The sequence below is a fragment of the Rhagoletis zephyria genome, unplaced genomic scaffold (assembly GCF_001687245.7).
Source record: "Rhagoletis zephyria isolate East Lansing unplaced genomic scaffold, Rhagoletis_zephyria_1.1 Rzeph_scaffold_00672, whole genome shotgun sequence".
Lineage (NCBI taxonomy): Eukaryota > Metazoa > Arthropoda > Insecta > Diptera > Tephritidae > Rhagoletis > Rhagoletis zephyria.
Genome location: NW_016157756.1, coordinates 131,012 through 151,369, shown reverse-complemented (window position 1 = coordinate 151,369; position 20,358 = coordinate 131,012). Strand labels below are relative to the sequence as shown.

Below are 20,358 nucleotides of genomic sequence, written 5' to 3'. Positions count from 1 at the left end.
TACTTAAAGGTGAAAAGGTGCCAAGTCAATTTTATGAAATTGCTCAGGAGAGACGAAAAATCGATGTAGTTTCGCATTACATGTCATTCTGCATCAAAATTAAATTTTGAAAAAAAGTGGACTTGGCACCTTTTCACCTTAATGTAGCGATATGTCTGTATATGTACTTCGTAATATATACGTATGCAATCTGCGATGGAATTTTATTTTCCGCTAAGATTTTTCACGTTATTTACTCCCAAGGCGTTATGAAACTATAAACGATGTAAATTCGTTGCCATTTGTTCGGTTTTTCACAATTTACTCGAAATTTTTAGGGTCTAGAAGTCAAACGGACGTCAGATTCGGATTCAGCGGATCAAAATACATGTCGGTAGGTGGGTCTGGTTATAAGCACACTCACCACTAGGCGTGTTAATCCCGGGATCCCGGCCTTTGTGAGGTCTCGAAAATCCCGGGAATCTTGGCAAGCAATCCTGGGATTTTCGGTATTTGTAATTTGCACTGATGTTAATAATAGAAACTCCTTTTCTTGACCAGTATTGGCTATATTTTTTTTTTTATTTAATAATTAATTTTTTTTTAATTTCTAGCTCATTATACATATAACACCGCGCGTTAGAGAATTTTAAACACAAATATGAATATATTCGCGAAACCATGGGCCAAATATAGTAAAATTGCGTTCTTAGTTTTTCACTCTGACGTCAGTAATTTAAAAATGATTTAAAAAATTCAGAGAAATGTGCTTAGAGAAGAAGTATGGGTATAAAGTTAACGAGGAAATCCTGTAGAACTTAAACAGAGTTTCTGAACAGAAGGGCTGGCAAATATTGAAAATGTCATTTTAAAATTTTATCCTTGAAATTTCGCAATATTTGTTTTTGAAAAATTATATGTTAAGGGCTTATATAAACTCGATAACATCCCCATGTTTCGTTCTTCTAACTTTGTCAGCTTAAAAATTAGCTATTCGTCCTTGTGAATCCAAAAAATTTAAATTTTTTAAATTCTAAAGAAATTTCCTATTGCATTTGTTACCCATATTTTTATTCTACATTGCATTGACTTTTTTTTAACAATTTTTGGAATTAATCATATCTTTGAAATAACAAAGTTCTTAAAATTAAATCTTGCGGTCAAAGAGAAAAAATAAAAAAGCCACCTTAAATAAAAAAGTAGGTTTCAAACCCATTTATTATTATTTATTTCATGGTAGGAGAGCTTCTCAAACAATATAAAAGCAATTTTTTCGATTCAAGTTGTTGAAGTGTAATGAATATCTAAATCCCGGGACTAATCCCGGGATCCCGGGATTGTGACAACGCCATCCCGAAAAATTAACATCCCTACTCACAACTTTTTCTTTGTGCTATATGTATATAATAGCTATCATTCTGAACTTTTTGTTTACTGGAAATCTCGTTCTAAGTATAACAAGTAAGAAAGTCTAAGTTCGGGCGGATNAGAGCTTCTCAAACAATATAAAAGCAATTTTTTCGATTCAAGTTGTTGAAGTGTAATGAATATCTAAATCCCGGGACTAATCCCGGGATCCCGGGATTGTGACAACGCCATCCCGAAAAATTAACATCCCTACTCACAACTTTTTCTTTGTGCTATATGTATATAATAGCTATCATTCTGAACTTTTTGTTTACTGGAAATCTCGTTCTAAGTATAACAAGTAAGAAAGTCTAAGTTCGGGCGGATCCAAACATTAAATACCCGGCGCAAGTATTAAATATATGTTTTCCACCTTTCCGAAAGCTATCGCTACATGATACGCGGGTGTATAAATTTTAAGTAAACTAGCATCCTTAAATTTCGAAATATTGAAATTTCAAGCATTTCTGAAATTTACCATTATATGAAAAGCGGCCGTAATTTTAGTCCGATTTCAACAATTTTCAACGGTTTTCTTTTATGTGGCAAGCACAATAACCATACCGATTTCGGTACAAATTGCTAGAACGGTTAACGAGATACATATGTATATGTGATCATAAGTGGGCGGTGCCACGCCCATTTTCCAAAATTTTATCATAAACGTATTTCCTGGTAAAGAATTGTTGCAACCATCAATTTTGAATAAATTAGCTTTAATATTTACTGATATATCGAGGATTTCGTATTTCTCAAAATTACCGTTATATGGGATGTGGGCGTGGTTATTGTCCGATTTTAAAAATTTTCGGCCATTTGGTATGCTGTACCAGGGTCAACAACTGTGCCAAGAAATTGGTGCTGCGGTTACCAAGATATACACATGTAGCTATAAGTGCAGTTTTCGTATTTCTGAAAATTACCGTTATATGGGAGGTAGGCGTGGTTATTGTCCGATTTCGCCCATTTTCAATACCATCCGTCCTACGCCCAAAATAAGTGCATGTACCAAGTTTCGTTAAGATATCTCAATTTTTACTTGAGTTATCGTGTGCACAGACGGACGGACAGACAGTCACCGATTAATCGATTTCTCTTTTTATTCTGATCATTTATGTATACATTTGTCTATATCTATCTCGATTCGTTTGCCTGTTACAAACAACAGTTAAGTGAACAAAGTTATAATACCCTTGTGCACAAGTGCGCTCGGGTATAAAAAAAAAATGGATTTCCGGATAGTTTTATTTAGAATACTAACCAAGGTACCTACTGTTTGACAGTATTTAAATGACTCATAAAAAACACAATTCGTTTTTACAGTGAAGCAAACTTACTACTTGCAGACAGCGTTGCCGAAAGCTGCCGCTGGAAAATAGTTCGTTATCGTTATTAAGCTTTTTTTAATATACGAGTATCTTAAACTATATATATTTTTGGTTTACCGTGGAAATAATGTATGGGAACTCAACGATTTAGTGCTTTATGCAAAAATGGCTGAACTCAATATAATTTGTTTTGCCAATATCAAAAGATTTGTACATATATATTGATGTATCATAAACTCGCCAATTACTCTTTTCATACGTTCCTGGCGTGGCTTACTTTCTTCTAGCATCCCTGCAGGAAAAGATACTAGTTGTAAACTAGATTACTGCCAGTTTGCTTTTCAGCGCTACTAGTTCGTCGTCCATACTTTTTCTATTCTGTCAACTAGTATTTTTAATATGGCGATGTTCTACAAAATGTCAATTGTTCGGTAGAAATACTAGTAGCATCATACCAGTTAAGGAATAATTATATAATTTTGCTGGCTCGGCTGCAATAGTCCCAACAGTCGAAAAAGCAAAGCCTTGCGTGCCATTCGAGAGATCCTAGGGTATACATATAAACTTTGTTCGCAAAACGGTAGCTTATAACAGCCCATAGAAATAGAGATAGATACAGATATAAGGTGCGTTCGTTTAAAATCTCCAGCAGAAACCAACCAACTGCCAAATTCCGGCGAAATGTCATCTGTTCGCTCACAAGAGAGAAATATCCAAAACAGTACGCGAACAGAAAATTTGCAGAAACTTGCAAGTTAGACGAACAGCTGATATAATTTTTGTTTACATTCAAAAGTGTAAAATTTAAAACGTACGAAAAGTTATCACAAAGTGTTGTACTGACAGAGTTTATTGATTAAACAAATAACTACTTATTTCTTACAAGTTTAATTAGTCGCATTTTGTAATTTTTAACTTCCAAACCATCAAATTCAATTTTGTGATTTGCGTAAATGCCCACCAGCTGTTTTTGATCAGCTGTTTTCCTGTTGGCAAATTGCTGTTGGCAAAAATTTTTCCAGCAGAAACCAGCAGCTTCCCCTCAAAATGAAATGTCACTTTGCTCTCTCAATTTCCCCTACTTTGCAAGTTTTTTGCGTACGCGAACGCAAAAACTTGTAAGTTTTGGTTAAACATGAACAATTAACAGCTACGCCAACGAACCTATAAATATCACAGCGCACGGCAGTGCGCGCGAGTGACGAAAGCATACATAGAAGCATGCTGAAACGACTCGCTTATATATACACGAGATTTGGAAGTTTTTATCCCGACATCCAATCGACATGTTTGAGATATCGTTGGGAAGGTATTGCAGAATGTGTCCAGAAAATGTATTCAAGCTTCATAAACGATTAACCGGATTCTTAAAAATGAGGCTAAAGTGTTGCGAAACAAAGAACGGTTACCGATATACATATATGTGATCATAAGTGGGCGGTGCCACGCCCATTTTCCAAAATTTTACCATAAACGTATATCTTGGTAAAGAATTGTTGCAAGCATCAATTTTGAGTAAATTAGCTTTAATATTTACTGATATATCGAAGATTTTGTATTTCTCTAAATTACCGTTATATGGGATGTGGGCGTGGTTATTGTCCGATTTTTTAAATTTTCGGCCATTTAGTATGCTGTGTAAAGGCCAACAACTGTGCAAAGTTTGGAAGAAATTGGTGCAGCGGTTACCAAGATATACACATGTAAAAATTTACAATATTCTTATTTTCCGTCTAAAAATTGTTGTAAATATCAATTTTGAGTGCATAATCTTCAGTAGTTACTATAATATCGTAGTTTTCGTATTTCCGAAAATTACCGTTATATGGGAAGTGGGCGTGGTTATTGTCCGATTTTAAAAATTTTCGGCCAGTTAGTATGCGGTATCAAGGCCAACAATTGAGCCAAGTTTGGAAGAAATTGGTGCTGCGGTNTATCTCGATTCGTTTTGGCTGTTACAAACAACCGTTATGCGAACAAAATTATAATACCCTTGTGCACAAGTGCGCTCGGGTATAAAAAGGCGAGTGCAGCACCGTACCCGTGATAGAAGTAAAACTTCCTTAAAAAAAATTATATGTTTCAATGGAATTGTATTCAGTGTTAAATATCTGAATAAATCATTTACATATAGATAGGGTTTTTAGGCATTTATTTGGGAAAAATAAAACATTTAGATTTTTGTTTGGATTTTCGTTGATTTTAAATTTGCTATCCCAAAACAATTGATATCAAATAAAACACCTCTTTCAGGTAAAATTTTCGAGTGATTCGATTCGTATGAATAAAAAAGATTTTCCGGAAACGTACGGAAGGCAGTTAAAAAATGCGTATAATTTTCACCATGATAAAAACATAGCAAGGTATAACCGTTCTCTCAATTTGTCGGCCATGATTTTTTTTTGAAGTTTGCCAACATTTTAAAATCATATAAAAGTGAAAATAAAAAATTGAAATTGTACGAAATTGTTGTTGCTTTAGATTAAAAATGAAAATGTGTGTGTGAGTTTGTGAGTAAATTTAAAAATTAAATTGTTTGGAAACGTCAAGAATTTTAAAAGTGACTCTCAGCGGTTCTACCTTACTATATTTTTATCATGATTTTCGTCACGAAATTGATATCATAAATTTTGTGTTTCTAGTTCAGCTTTCGTCACCCGAAAATTTTACGTGAAAGAGGTGTTTTATTTAATTTCACTGTCTACAGTTTCCTTCAGATTTTTAGCTTGATTTTCGATGTATTATAAAAGAAAAAAATTAAGAAAAAAAAATATTTTTTGAAAAATTTTGACTTTTACTAAAAAAAATTTATAAAGGTTGGGGTGGGTCGGGGGGAGATTTTATTTTTCGTTCAGCGACAAATCAATTAAGAAGGAAATTTTCAACATAAGTCTAAATGCGGAACTTTGACGAGAAATTAACTGTAACATATTTTTATACAAAGTACATACCTTCAGCATCTATATTCCGTACGAATTTTTCTGGTAATTCACCATACGAAGACATATTAACACAGAGAAATATGTAAAATAATCAAAAGCGCCGAGAACAAAGACTCGCCTTGCACACAAAGGCTAGGTTCCAACTGATTATGGGCACGATACAGTAAAACACGCAGGTTTGGGGGCTGGGGGCGGTGAACCGGTTATCGTACTTATTTAAACATGCATTGTTTGTGTCATTTTATGAATTTTAGAAAACCACTTTTGGCCGGTTTTTTTGCCTCAAATACCCCTTAGTGCAGCGGTCCCCCTCGGCAGGCAATGGAAAACCTCACAGCGTACTTCTGCCATTAAAAAACAGCATCTCATAAATATACAATTGCCGTTTGGAGTCGGCGGAAAACTGTAGGTCCCTCCCCTTTGTGTGACAACATAAAGGCACACGCCACAAATCTGAGGAGAAACCTATCTATTATTACTAGGAGTGTCAGTTACTGTCGAAATTGGACCGTTCTTCTAGTTCTTTAAGACTCTTGGAAAGGATTCTACCTTAGCACGTTGTTTAACTTATAATGTACAAAATTACTTACCGAAAAATCAAACTTAAATTTTTTATATCTTTGAAGGCCTTTGGAGGATCCGTATATTTCGACAACTCAATAATCATTGATCAACTTGAATAATTCTACACGCTGCGATAACTCAATAAACATGGATAAGTCGATAAATTTCGATAACTATAAACTTTCAGGATTCGACAAATTTCGCTATTTCGTTAACAGAATTTATTTCAATAAATCTAAGCCCTTTCTCAGTCCTTTAATAGCTCTGCTGAGAAAGCGCTCAATAAAAAATAAGTGAGCATAACGACAAGCTAGGTATTATAAAGTTATAAGCTTAAGGTGAATTTTATCTTTTTTCTATCTTTATCCCTTCCTACCTACATGTACTCTTTTCGTCATAACTACATTTATATTAATCAGTTTTCCTTTATCTCAATTTTATACTTTCCTTTATCCTGATATTTATCTTTTTAACCGACTTCCAAAAAAGGAGGAGGTCATCAATTCGTCGGAATATATTTTTTTTTATGTGTGTTACCGCATAACTTTGGACCACGTCAACGGATTTCGATAATTCTTTTTGTATCGGAAAGGTAGTGTCTTAGAGGTGGTCCCTTACTAATCTGGTTAAGATCCAAAGTGGATCATGAGATATATATATATACATTTTTTTATATAAGAGTTGAAGTCGGTTCTTTTTGCTAAAAATTACTAGTTTATATTTCATATACATGCATACATGCATGAGGTGCGATGACGTGATAAGATGTGATGTGATTTTATATGTTGTGATAGGATGTAATGTTATAGGATATCAAGTCATGTCATATGATGTCATACCATGTGATGTCATATCATGTGATGCCACGGCATGTAATGCCATGCCATGTCATACGATGTCATATCATGTGATGTCAAGTCATGTGATTTCATAACATGTGATATCATGCCATATAATATGATATGACATATGTGGTGTGATGGCATGTAATGTGATCACATTCCATGTTCCGATTATTATATCAATAGCCCTGTCGATGACTGTGTCGATAAAAATATTGATAACAATATCCATAAATATATAGAAAATATAACGGTTGCAAAATCGACTAATTCATCGATAAATATCACAATAATCAGTATCGATTGTTATACATATCGATAACAATATAATTTACTAAATCGATAACAATGTCAATTATTTAATCGATTATTATACCGATAACAATATCCATTATTGTATAGATAACAATATCGATTATTATATCGACAACAATGTCGGGTTTTATATCGCTAACAATATCGCATATATGTAATATGTACTCCTATATTGGCAGTAAGAGCTAGTACCGTCCGAAAACACTACAGTACAGATATATCAATAAACACGTACGAAAGAAAAGGAACACACACGTTTATAAATAAACATGTACACAACACATATACAAAAACGGCACTCAAGTACACAATACATTGACAAAAACGGTACTAGACTGTCTCGCTTTGATTTCGGAATGCTTACACATTGAGAAGTTAGCTTACTGCCAATATAGAAGTATTACATATATGCAATATCGATCTTCATCCTCATCATTTTCTTCATATTTATCTTTACTAGTATCGCATAGTGGTCGAAATTCGACATATTATTTCATACACTTTTGAATTTTACCTGTCACCAATACTAACTCCTATTACTATTTTGAAAAAATGCGGAGCACCGTCAATAAAAAAAATTGCCAAAAATCAACGGCAAGTCCAGCACACTTTGCAATTTGCTTGCTAAAATTTAATGGGCTACAAAACTGAATACAAAAATTTTGTCTAAAGATGCTGATCAAGATGGTAAAAATGTGCAGAATTCTCATAATTTTTTTGCACAAAGTCTGAAATTTGGATTTATGTATATCATATTTGTTAATAAACCAGCTATACTTTCATAAAAAAATAATAAACATTAAATAAAATATATAAAAATAGCCGAAACTTACTAAAAAGTCCCGCCCCAATTTGTATTTGGTTCGCTGTATGTGTATCTCTGCAGCCGATTAATCAATTTGAACCAACCTCAGTACAATTATTGTCATTGGCACAAAAAGAGGTATATATTGAAAATTTTCGAAATCGGACTAAAATCACGCTCACTTTCCACTTGCAAAAAAAAAAACGCAAAAAAAGTGAATAGCGTTTGGTGCGTTGTTGTAAAACGTTGCATTTCGTGTTCTAGCAGCTGAAGCTACGTATACTAAAAATTTCAGACATGTGCTCACGATTTGAAAAAAAAATATTTCACAAAAAATTCAAAGTTTCTGAGAAATGCCCATATACTAATTCAGACTGTAAATAAGTTTTTCCATTATATTTGTCTGTGAGCCTCTTGGAGGTTAAAAACTAAGTTGCTCATATTTACATAAACTCTTTATTTTTTTCATCATAATCGTTAACGTATGAGAAAGTATCTTGAAGGTTTACAACAAAAGATCATATTTCCTTCTCTAGCAGCGGTTTCACACGGGTTTTTATCAAGACTGGGCCAGAACCTAATATTTTTTCATCACACGATTGGGCTACCAACTTATACCAAATTTTGTTTTTATTTTCTCGCTAAAAAGTAATTATTATTATTGAGTTTTTTTTCGCTCAACGGAAATAATTATTATTTGATTTTAATTTTTTCGATTACAAATAATGATTATTTTATGATTTCGCTCAGAGGTAATCATTGTTTTTGAGTTTTATTTTCCCACTTAAAAATAATGAAAATTTAAATAAAATAATGATAATTAAAAAAATTGAAAGTTTAGGACTTATGCCTTAAAAATAAAACTCAAATATTAATTATTATTTTTAATCTCTATTGGTAAAACTCGTAAAATAAAAATCATTGTAAATTAAAGCAGGACGTAACAACAGAAATACGTGAGTGTAGTTAAAATTGGTTACGACGATTACAACTTCTTAATTTTTTTAGTTAAGATAAAGAAAATGATTATTTTCCGTCCTTGTTTCAAAAGTTCTAGGATAGCTAGCTTAATCTTGCCAAGTCCACTTTTCTAAAATTATATATTTTGAATTTTATTATTTTTATTTAGAACCCTTTCCATTCGCACAATAATGAAAAAAGTCAATAACAATATTGTAGAATTTTCATTTTAAATTTCGCCAGCGTCGTTATGCTTTCCGAAATGGAAACCGGCAGTACCTTTTCTAAACTACTTAACCCAAAAATCTCTAGCAAAATATTTTTTTTCACTTTTATTTCAACATATTTTGATTAAAAGAAAAATACTGATAAAAATAAAATATTTCACACAAACAACAAAAAATATAATCGATAATCGCATTTGCCTGAAAATTTTAAAATGAACTTAGTGGCATTGTGCTTCTGTGATAGCACGGCCGAGTAATCATAGTCAACTTACGTACAGTAGACTGCATCACTCCCCATACAAAAAAAATCGGTACTGTTTTCCACTGGAGTTATAAAATCTATTATATTTTAAGACTTCCACCAACATATCTCGCAAAAGTATTAAGATTTACGTGAGCTGGACCGATTTAAAAAAACCTCCAAAAATTTAGTTTTTTTATTAATAAAAAGAGTTTTTTTAAATATTTTTTTTTTTTTAATTACCTCAGATGACTTAACAATTTAAGCTTAAAAAGTTTGCATAAAAATATTTAAAAAATAATTTTCTACGGAATCTTAATAATGAGATTTTTGACGCTGTCGAACTTTTTTTAAAGACTTGTTTAAGAAAAACTTGAATAACTCAGCCAAACCTTACCAATTTGGACTTATGAGCAGGGAACGGATTTTTAGGGAATAAAAACTTATAAAAAAGGCAAAATAAAATAACGAAAAAGGCTAGAAAAGGCCAAATAAAATAGCAAAATAGGCAGGAAAAGGCACTAGAATACGGAAAAAAAGCAAAAGAAGGCCCTAAATAAGAATAAAACCGATAAATAATCAAAAAATACATTTATTTTAGAAATATTTATTTTACAAGTATAAAGAGAAAAACTATGAACTATTTTCGTTATATAGACCCCTTTGCGCAAAATTATCGTATGTTAAAAACCAAATTTTACAGGAAATATGTAGTTTTTTGTATTTTTCTCTGCTTTGGCTAGCACCATCAATACCAAAGTTTAGATTTGCTGAGATAATTGAGAAATATAACTAAACGCAAGAGAAAAACTATGAACTATTTTCATTATATAGACCCCTGCGCAAAATTATCGTATGTTAAAAAAAAACCAAATTTTACAGGAAATTGTTTTTTTTTTCTCTGCTTTGGCTAGCACCATCAATACAAAAGTTTAGATTTGCTGAGATAATTGAGAAATACAATAATTGAGAAATACAAACGCAAGATTTTTTTGTAGAAAGGTCAAAAATAATGGTCTTCTCCACCACTTTTTCACACAGAAAACAAAATCATATATGCAAACTTTTACTCTCTAAAATATTCTGTTGACAAAAAAACTGCATCGCAACGTAGAAAACCGTTATTTTTAGTTGAAGGCTGACGCGCAATGCAACGAGCGCGTTCGGACTTATTTTGGTCAAGTGCGACTGAAACCAGCGTGCCCTCACCGGTTTATTTGTTTTCATGTGACAAAATTGAAAACAAACAGAGGTAGATTTAAGTAAGCAACGAGCGCGTCAGCCTTCAACTAAATATAACGGTTTTCCACGTTGCGATCCATTTTGTTTGTCAACAAAATATTTTAGAGAGTAAAATTTTGCATATATGGTTTTGTTTTCTGTGTGAAAAAGTGGTGGAGAAGACCATTATTTTTGTATTTTACCAAAGATTTTATAAAAAACTAACCTTAAAAATTGTTTTTTAAATAAATAAAACCCATATTCTTGAAGAAGTTTTAATAGCAATGAAAATGACGGTTGAATTGTCAAAATCGGTCAATTAGTTCGTCTGTTATTGAATTTTCAAGTAAAAAGGACAGAAAAAAAACACTTGTCGATATATAAGAAAATAAGTTTTTTTGTGTAAAAGCAAAGTTTCCTATATGTTTGTATTGCCAATGGCTATCAAAAAATACTACTACTGATTAGAAATAAAATATCACATAATTCAAGTGGCCCGTTTCAGAAATTCTGACTATAGAATAAAGTACAAGTTTCAAATGCCTAAAAACTACGATTAATTTTTTTTAATATTTTTAAAAATGCTCGAAATTTTTACGAAAGTTTGTTTGAATTTTTGTTTAATATTGCACATATTTGGAAACTTGGATATACACAGAGTTTGTTAAAGAATGAACTACATTTTTTATAAAAAAAATAACAAAAATTAATAACAACGAAAATAATACGTTAAATCTTTGGAAAAAAAGTGGTTCGGCTATAATTTTTTGACCACTGTATGTATTTTTTAATATCTCTAATTGGACATGCACATTGTACATAAAGGAAGTACATAACAAAATTAAAAAATATATGCCTTTTGTGCCTTTTTTCAAAGCTTGTTTTGCCTTTTTTCAAGTTTTTAGTGCCTTAAAATCCCATATTTCTACCTACCTACACCTACAACCCACCCCCTAAATACGGCCTTGATCATAGCGTTCTCAACAAAAAGGGCATTTTTCTTTGTATAAATATAGAACTGTTTCTCAAGTTGAGAAAATGCTAGTTCTCAACTTGAACTCCAACGTGGTTCTCCAATTGGCCTCAAACATATCATTGAAATAGTAAACTTATCTTTTTTTGCTTGAAACGACATACATAGATGAATTTAAATATTTTTTATTTTATTACTCCTTATGTAATATGCAGTTAATCAATATCGTATAACAATAATTCACTTTACAAAATACACTCCTAGAGTAACTCTGCCACTTAATTCACTTCGCGTTTTATTTTCTTTGAAGATTATTTACTTTTTGTTGGTAATTTTCCTCTTTATATACATCACTAGCTTTATTTTTTCACTTTATAATTAAAAATTCGTTTCTCTATCACTTTTTACGTATCTGTGCGTCGGTTAGAGATGAGTTGGAGAATTATGTGGGAAATCAAGTTGAGAACTATGAATTTCTCTAAGACTGGAGAAATATTTTGTTGGTGTTGTTTGTTGGGATACTTTACATCAGATTTTCATACCTACTAATATATACACAAAAATTTCATAAAGATCGGTCGAGCCGTTTAGGAGGAGTTCGATCACAAACACCGTGACACGAGATTTTTACATATTAGATTTATTTATTTATTTAAAGAAAGGGGTTGTATCTGAAGGAGTTCTTTGTCTTTTATAGTACATATAGTACATAGTAACACAATGCTGTGTAAAATTCAAACTAAGAGTTCGGCAAATTGATAAAATTAATATATATTTATTTATTTCAAATACTTAATACTTAATCATCAGTTAGAATTAAAAAAAAAATTAATTAATTAATTAAAATTAAAATTAAGAATTACTGCTAAACATTAAAAATTGAAAATTGCTGTATTTATTATTACATGAGGCAATTCAACCTTGCTCAAGAAAAATCGCTCGTGGTGATTCAAAAATCACTTACCTCAAAGTAGACAGCAAGTCAACTTATGCATGCGATTATCGCCTGTCGAAACATCGCCTCTTGTAAAGGCAGCTTTACTTTAAAAGTATGAAAAGCATTTAGTAGATACCTTTCACCATGTACGGCGCACATTTCCAGTGATAATTGCATTGCGATTATCATTAAGAAAGTCGTTGGACAGATATTGTGGAAGGCTCGACTATACTTTAGAGAATACTGTTTTACTCACAGCCCACTGCACGCATCTATGAATAGAGTAAGGTCCTCCAATGTCTTATACGGTAGACAAACGGGCTCGATTATTTGCATAACCAGCCCTAATTTGCTTTAACTCATGCATTTTCCTCTTTAAAATGAGCATAAGCAGCCGAACAAATGCACGAAATTTTTGGGAATTAACTCGGTTCCGGGGAATTTTCGATGACAACACTGGTAAAAACCAGTTGTTGTCTTTTGTACAAGTAAGCAAACGAAGCAGTCGGGTTTCGCGTACGCGGTAGCCGAGTGGTGAAAGTTGCGAGCTACAAGCCTGTGGCTGCTAGGTTCGATACTCGGTTGGAGCGATTGCGAAACACTTTTTGTTTTTATTATTTATTTTATATTTTTTTATTTTATTTTATTTATATATTTAATTTTACTTTATTTTATTTTCATTTGCTTTATTTTATATCACATTTCTTATTTTACTATTAGTTAATTTTAATTTTTAGAGATGAATTTTGTTAAAAATTCAACAACAACTAACTGAAAGTAACGTAAAAAAAATATAGAACTTATAAAAAAAAGAATGAAAAAGAAATAAAAAAAGTATACTGGCCGTGGGACTCGAACCCACGACCTTGCGGCTGGTTTATTCGCATTACTGCCGTCTGTAAGGGTAAAATTTTAATTTGCATTTATGCTTATTAATTCAAATTAATTTTCTCCGTCTGTCTCCCATATTAAAAATAAAGTTGGGTTTTCAGGTCTCTAGCAATAAAAGATCAAATATTGCCTTTCACGACCTGGGTTCAAGCCCGGGTCAAAGCAACATCGCAAAAAATATAGAAAAAGGTTTTTTCTTAGCAGCGGTCGTCCCTCGGCAGGCAATGGCAAACCTCCGAGTGTATTTCTGCCATGACAGCTTCTCATAAAAATACAATCACCGTTCGGAGTCGGCGTAAAAGTGTAGATCCCTCCGCTTTGTGTGACAACATCAAGGCGCACGCCACAAGTCGGAGGAGAAGCTCGGCCAAACACTAACATATGTGTAAGCGCCAATCTATTGCCTTTCACGAAGTTCTTTAAAAACAAATTTGAGCTAAATACTTAAATATATTGTTGAATATCACGTTTTATTTTTTACTTAAGCTTAAATACCTAATACTGGTAGGTAACTCTTTACTGCATTCTCCCGAATTTCGGGGGTTGTTACTACCAGTTGTTTACAATTCTTTACAAATGTACATTATTTACACCAAAAATATCACCCTGCAAATATTTACATTATATATACATACATTTATATAAATATTTACATTATTTGTATTTACATTATTTACAAGTAAAGAATTGTTGTAAATAATGTAAATATTTTGCATGCACAACCCTGGTTTATATAAATTTAAAAAGCAGGCAACAGAGGCTAAGGCAGCGAGCAGGAGCGAGACAACTGTCAGGTTATCCAACCTTCTATTATTGAATCCTGCTATTGTACTATGACTTTCTCAAAAACCAAATTGATGTGTTGGTATTAGGGAATCCAATTCCGCAAATACGAGGTCCCGCAGGCGCGCATATTTGATATAAATACTTTTTTTCGGATACTTTGGAAAGACAGGGAAGTAAGCTTATTGGTCTGTGTGAAGACGGCTGTGTGTTATCTCCGACCTTTTCCATAATTTTGGAAAGTAACCGAGTTCGAAAACAGCATTAACCAGTTTAGAAGGAAATGCTAATGCAACACTTACATACATATGTAGCAGAAAAATAGTATTTTTCGTACGAATGCAGTATTTTGGAAAAAACAGCAGTGTAATGGCATCGCTAACAATACGATAGCACTATTCAGCGCTGTCGTAATGTTGATAGCCCTGATGGAACATACGTTCCACAGGTACTTAACACCGAGTGAAAAAACGAATGTTAATTCAATGATAGATACGCCGTCAAGCCAATCAGTTGTGAAAATTTAAGCAACCAATAAACTTTTTAATATTTTTGTGTAAAAGTCTAACAACCCGCGTTTTTAAATCGGAAGTAGTCTTGCGCTCGAAACGAAGATAAATTCACCTACTATTCTTGTGTTCAGCGTTTTTTTGTCCTCATACTTGGGCGAACCAAAGCAGTGATCATACCCTGCAAGGAAAACTATCGGACAATCGCAAAGAGAATCGGCAGAATTATAGCGCCGATAGAGAAGACACCAAAAGACTCGGGAAGCAATCCGAAGATTCCAGTTTCTGGGGTAAGCGAGTGCCTTTTTATTAAGTGTGCAGGCTGCGGGCCCAACATGGCGACCGTGACGGTGAGCTTGACCATGAGGAAGAAGTTTTTTTGACACCCTGCGGCTCAGTGCTGAAGTCGGTGCACAAAGTTTTATTGCTGTAGGCAATAACGGGGTGCTGTACAACGTCACCCGTATAGCGCCGCACACAAAGACGCGCTGCCTTTTCGTCCCGTGCATTTTTGGACATAACGGGAAGCCCTGCCACCACCAACGACAGCAGTACCTAATAACGCGCATAACGCCGCACGTAACGGTGCGTAAAACGGCACAATGTAGCGTTACCAACTGCGTGGGATACCGCGGAGAGTCCTGCTGCCACCAGCAGCAGCAGCAGCACCATACACCGATACATATTTATATAACGGCGACTGACGCCAGATAAAAACCGTACAGCACCACTATAAACCACCACATATACGAAACCACGCCACTCACTAACGGTTAACACACCAAAATACAGTCGTGCATTAACCAAAAAGCACACGAGTCCACCAAACCAAGGCATTGCAATACATAAAATAGCGGCGTTAACAACAACCAACAACAACATTTGAGACAGCGGCGTGGGATAACAACGATAGAATTTTGAGTACAGTCCAGCAAGGAGTAAGGCTGAATATTTTAAGCTTATATATATTTAAATACTTATATACTTATATACATTTTCACTTTTGATATTAGTATGCACATAGTGCAGCTTCGAAAATTTAAAGAGAAAAAAAAGTTCAAAAAATTGTTATTTTTCTAAAACGTAACAAAAAAAAGGAAACTCGAATTTCTAGGAAAGTGAACGAGCTTTTGAATAACCCTCTTATCAAATATATTCTGAATACTTTTATTTTTCACATTAACATAGGAGACGTGGGGGATTCTTTGAATTATTTTTAATCCTTGCGTATACCGCTTCATACTTTTCATACATTTTCATAATTAGATTCAAGTGACGTTTTGATCCCTTTAAACCATTCATACTTTTCATACATTTTCAAAATTAGATTTAAGTGACGTTTTAATCCATTTAAACCATTCTACTTTTCATACATTTTCATAATTAGATTTAAGTGACGTTTTGATCCATTTAGCAACCTGCTTAGCTAAGCATTATACTTAAAAAGTACTGGTGATTTTCTATTTCCAATACTTATCAATTACAAAAACTTTGAATATTAATTCGGCATACTTACCTAAAGTTTCCCACTTATCAACCCATTTAATATGTATATACATATGTACTATTTTTTTTAATATTTCAGTTTTAGCTATAAGTCTCGCGGGCTAGACCGCAATTTCACTTTGCCAATATTATTACATATTATATTTAAATGATTTATTTTAGCTAATTAAACAAAAATTTTGCACTCAGTAGTTAAACCTACGAGGATAACATAACCAAATTCCATTTAAAAGCCACAAATGCTGTAAAAATTAGGAGTGGATGAATTCTCAAAAGATTTTTCCATATACTTGTGTACTGGTGGAAAAACTGCTTTTCTTAAATTAAATAATAAATATTTAAAATAAAATAACAAAATTTAAATCAAATTTAATTCTTTTCTATTGCATGTGGATTTGCATGATAAAAAACCCCACTCCTGTTGCATGGCAATACCACCTCTTTGCATGCCAATTTTCAGCCGACGACCTACTGAGAAAAAATAAGTAATTTCTACAATTTAATTTCCTTTTAATATTTTTATTTAAACATGGTGAGCAATAGCTAGTTGCGTAAGTTTGGGCCTCTACTTCTTTGAGATTAGCCGGTAATGAGCGAATTCGACAAACAATTTAGAGCATATAAAGCAGATTTTGATAAATTTACTAAACGCATTTTACAAAATAGACCGTTGTCTACGAATGCGAAAAAATTAAACGAATACAAATATTCGCTCATTATAGCTTACAATAATATTTTACTACTAGTTATTGGCAATAGTTCGGCCCATACCCGTGATCTCAAGGAAGTGCAGGGTAAATTAGCACGTTGCAAGGAACAGTTAGCAAAGTGCTTTATTAAACTAAATTGTCGTGTTAGAATTCCACCTGATAGCTTATCGCTAATTTGCCAATCAGACTTAGTCAGAAGAAGAGTTTAGTGACGCCAAGTCGGAAGCTTCGGTAAAATTCAGTCTTAAAAGAAGTATTTCACCTCCATCATTTAAAGATCTGCTAACTGTATCCGACGAGCCGTCAACAGCTACCAAATATTTCTACATTTTTTCAAAAAAAATTCTTTATTAGTCTTTGTGCCTCAATCATTAGGCAAAATTACAACGGAGATCCGCTAGCACTTGAATCGTTTATCGACAAAATTAATTTAATTGAAGATTTTGCAGACGAAAATTTAAATACAACTTTTATATCATTTTTGAAATCGAAGCTCGAAGGCAAAGCACGTGAAGCAATTCCAACCGAACGTAATTATGTTAGACAAATAAAAGATGCGTTGAGAAACAGAATAAAACCAGACAACTCGAAAGTTGTAGCTGGGAAAATTGCATCTTTACATGTCACAAATAACAATTATACGGAATTTGCTAAGTGTGTCGAGGAGCTTTCGGATGCATTAGAGCGTCCTTTGATCATTGAAGGTATGACACAATCTAAGGCCCATGAAATGGCAGTCGAGCAAACAGTTAACGTTTGTAGACTTAATAGTCGGTCGGATTTGGTCAAATCAATATTATCGTCAACTACCTTCAGTGATTCAAAAGACGTAGTGGCAAAAATGATAGTCGAACAAAATAATCAAGTGAAAGAGCGTCAAGTGTTGGCGTTTCGATCCCGAGTAAATAGGCCAGATATTTTAGAGGTAGCTTCAGAGGTAAAAACTTCAATCGGTACTACAATAACAATCTCAGACAAAATAACTCTAATTTCAATAGATACAATAATAACGGTAATAACAGTAGGTACAACAATAACGGTAACAATTTCAACAATAATATTAATCGGTCATCAGGTAACAATAATCGAAATAATAACAGCAACAATAATAGTAGTCACTCAATAATGCTAATGTGCGCGCTTTAAACGCCCACGCCCCTCAGGAGTGAACACTGAGGGCGGAAGAATTGGACAATTAGATGAATCTTTTTCTGCAAAGGGCATTTATTGCTTAAATTTGAATTACTCTGACTTTATCGAATTGAAAATTAATGGGTCAAACAAATTTTGTACGTTTTTAGTCGACACGCAAGCCGACATTTCTCTAATAAAAAACCTCTAGCATTGATAAACATTTTCCTATAAATACAAACGATATAATTAACATTACCGGTGTCACTTCTAATACCGTTTCTACTTTAGGTACGATTACCGTAAACTTGACTTTTACTGATTTTTACATTAAACATACTTTACATGTAGTAAACGACGATTTTAACATACCATCTGATGGTATACTGGGTAAAGATTTTCTGAAAAGTAACAAATGCGTTATTAGCTATGCAAGCAATCGTATATCCTTCTGTGTCGGCAATGAAAAAGTCGCGATACCAATCCTACACGGAACCGAAAGCGACACTTGTATCATACCACCCAGATGCGAAGTTTATAGAATTTTCAATTTTGGCAATTCGCCGGATCCACTTTTTGTGGAATCGCAGGAAGTTGATCATGGTGTATTCACAGCAAGATGCATAGTTAATAGCAGTAACCCAATTATTAAAATCATAAATACCACAGATGACGTAAAACATTTAAAGAATGTAAATATTCGGACCGGAAAACTTTCTAACACGTTTACTCAATTAATAAAACCAAGACAGAAGACTCACGAACGAACGAATTAACAAATATTTTGAAAAACCAAATATTCACAGGAACTAACAGCAACCTACTTGACCTTTGCATCAAATATGCAGACATTTTCGCTCTTGACAATGACAAAATGACACTAAACAATTTTTATGAACAGAAACTTAGGCTGACTGACAGTAACCCGGTAAAAAACTATCGGGACTATAACTATCGTCTGCCATATTCCCAACGTGAAGAGATAACTCGCCAAGTTAACAAATTACTAGATAACTATTTAATTGAAGGAAGTTATTCAAATTACAATAGTCCTCTAGTTTTGGTTCCTAAAAAATCTACTAATGGTCAAAAAGCATATCGTATGTGCGCTGATTTCCGTGCAGTCAAAAAAAAACTTATTGCGGATAAATTCCCTCTCGCACGAGTTGATGATATTTTAGACAATCTTGGCAGAGCCAAATATTTTTCCACTTTAGATCTTTTCTCTGGATTCCACTAAATCCCCTTACATGAGGATTCACGTGATATAACTTCTTTTAGCACATACCGTGGAGCATATCGATGGAATGTATTACCATTCGGTTTAAGTATAGCACCCAACTCATTCTCGCGAATGATGAGTATAACTTTTTCTGGTATTCCACCCAACGTAGCATTTTTATATGTAGATGACGTAATTGTTATAGGCTGCAGCGAAGCACATCACATTAAAAATTTAGCGAAAGTTTTCGAAACTTGTTAAAGCTTCAACTTAAAATTAAACCCAAAATAAAATGTAATTTTCTCAGGCCCGAAGTAACGTTTTTAGGGCACAAATGCTCAGCAAAAGGTCTGCTGCCAGACGATTCGCAAATAGTTGCAATTAAAAAGTATACTAAACCTACTGACAAAGATGCGGTACGACGTTTTGTCGCATTTGCGAATTATTACCGAAGGTTTATCCCCAATTTTGCAACTGTGGCAGCACCTTTGAAGAAATTAAGTAGGAAAAGAGTAGAATTCGTTTGGGATGAGAAATGCGATGAAGCTTTTCAAGCGTTGCGATCAGCCTTAATGTCACCGAAACTGCTACAATATCCAGACTTTACAAAGCAATTTATTATTACAGTTAATGCTTCAAAAACAGGGTGTGGGGCTATACTTAGCCAAGAACAGCAAGGTTGCGATTTACCAATATGTTTTGCTTCGAAGGCATTTAACAATGTAGAACAGAAAAAACCAATAATTGAATTAGAACTTTTAGCAATCTACTTTGCCATAAAACAATTTCGACCATACCTTTATGGAACGCATTTTTTAGTAAAATCAGACCACAGACCATTAGTATACCTGTTCAATATGAAAGA

The 20,358-nt window shown here is 33.4% G+C and overlaps 1 protein-coding gene across 1 annotated transcript in view; it reads left to right on the top strand.

Moving 5' to 3' along the window:
* Positions 1-15,259: 15,259 nt before the first annotated feature.
* The window catches only part of LOC108360981 (putative nuclease HARBI1), a 28,291-nt gene continuing 23,192 nt past the window's right edge, over positions 15,260-20,358 (top strand). Inside the window, exons 1-2 of the mRNA XM_017613489.1 lie at positions 15,260-15,274; positions 17,634-18,077. Of these exons, the coding sequence (XP_017468978.1) occupies positions 15,260-15,274; positions 17,634-18,077 (459 nt within the window). The remainder of the gene's footprint in view (positions 15,275-17,633; positions 18,078-20,358) is intronic.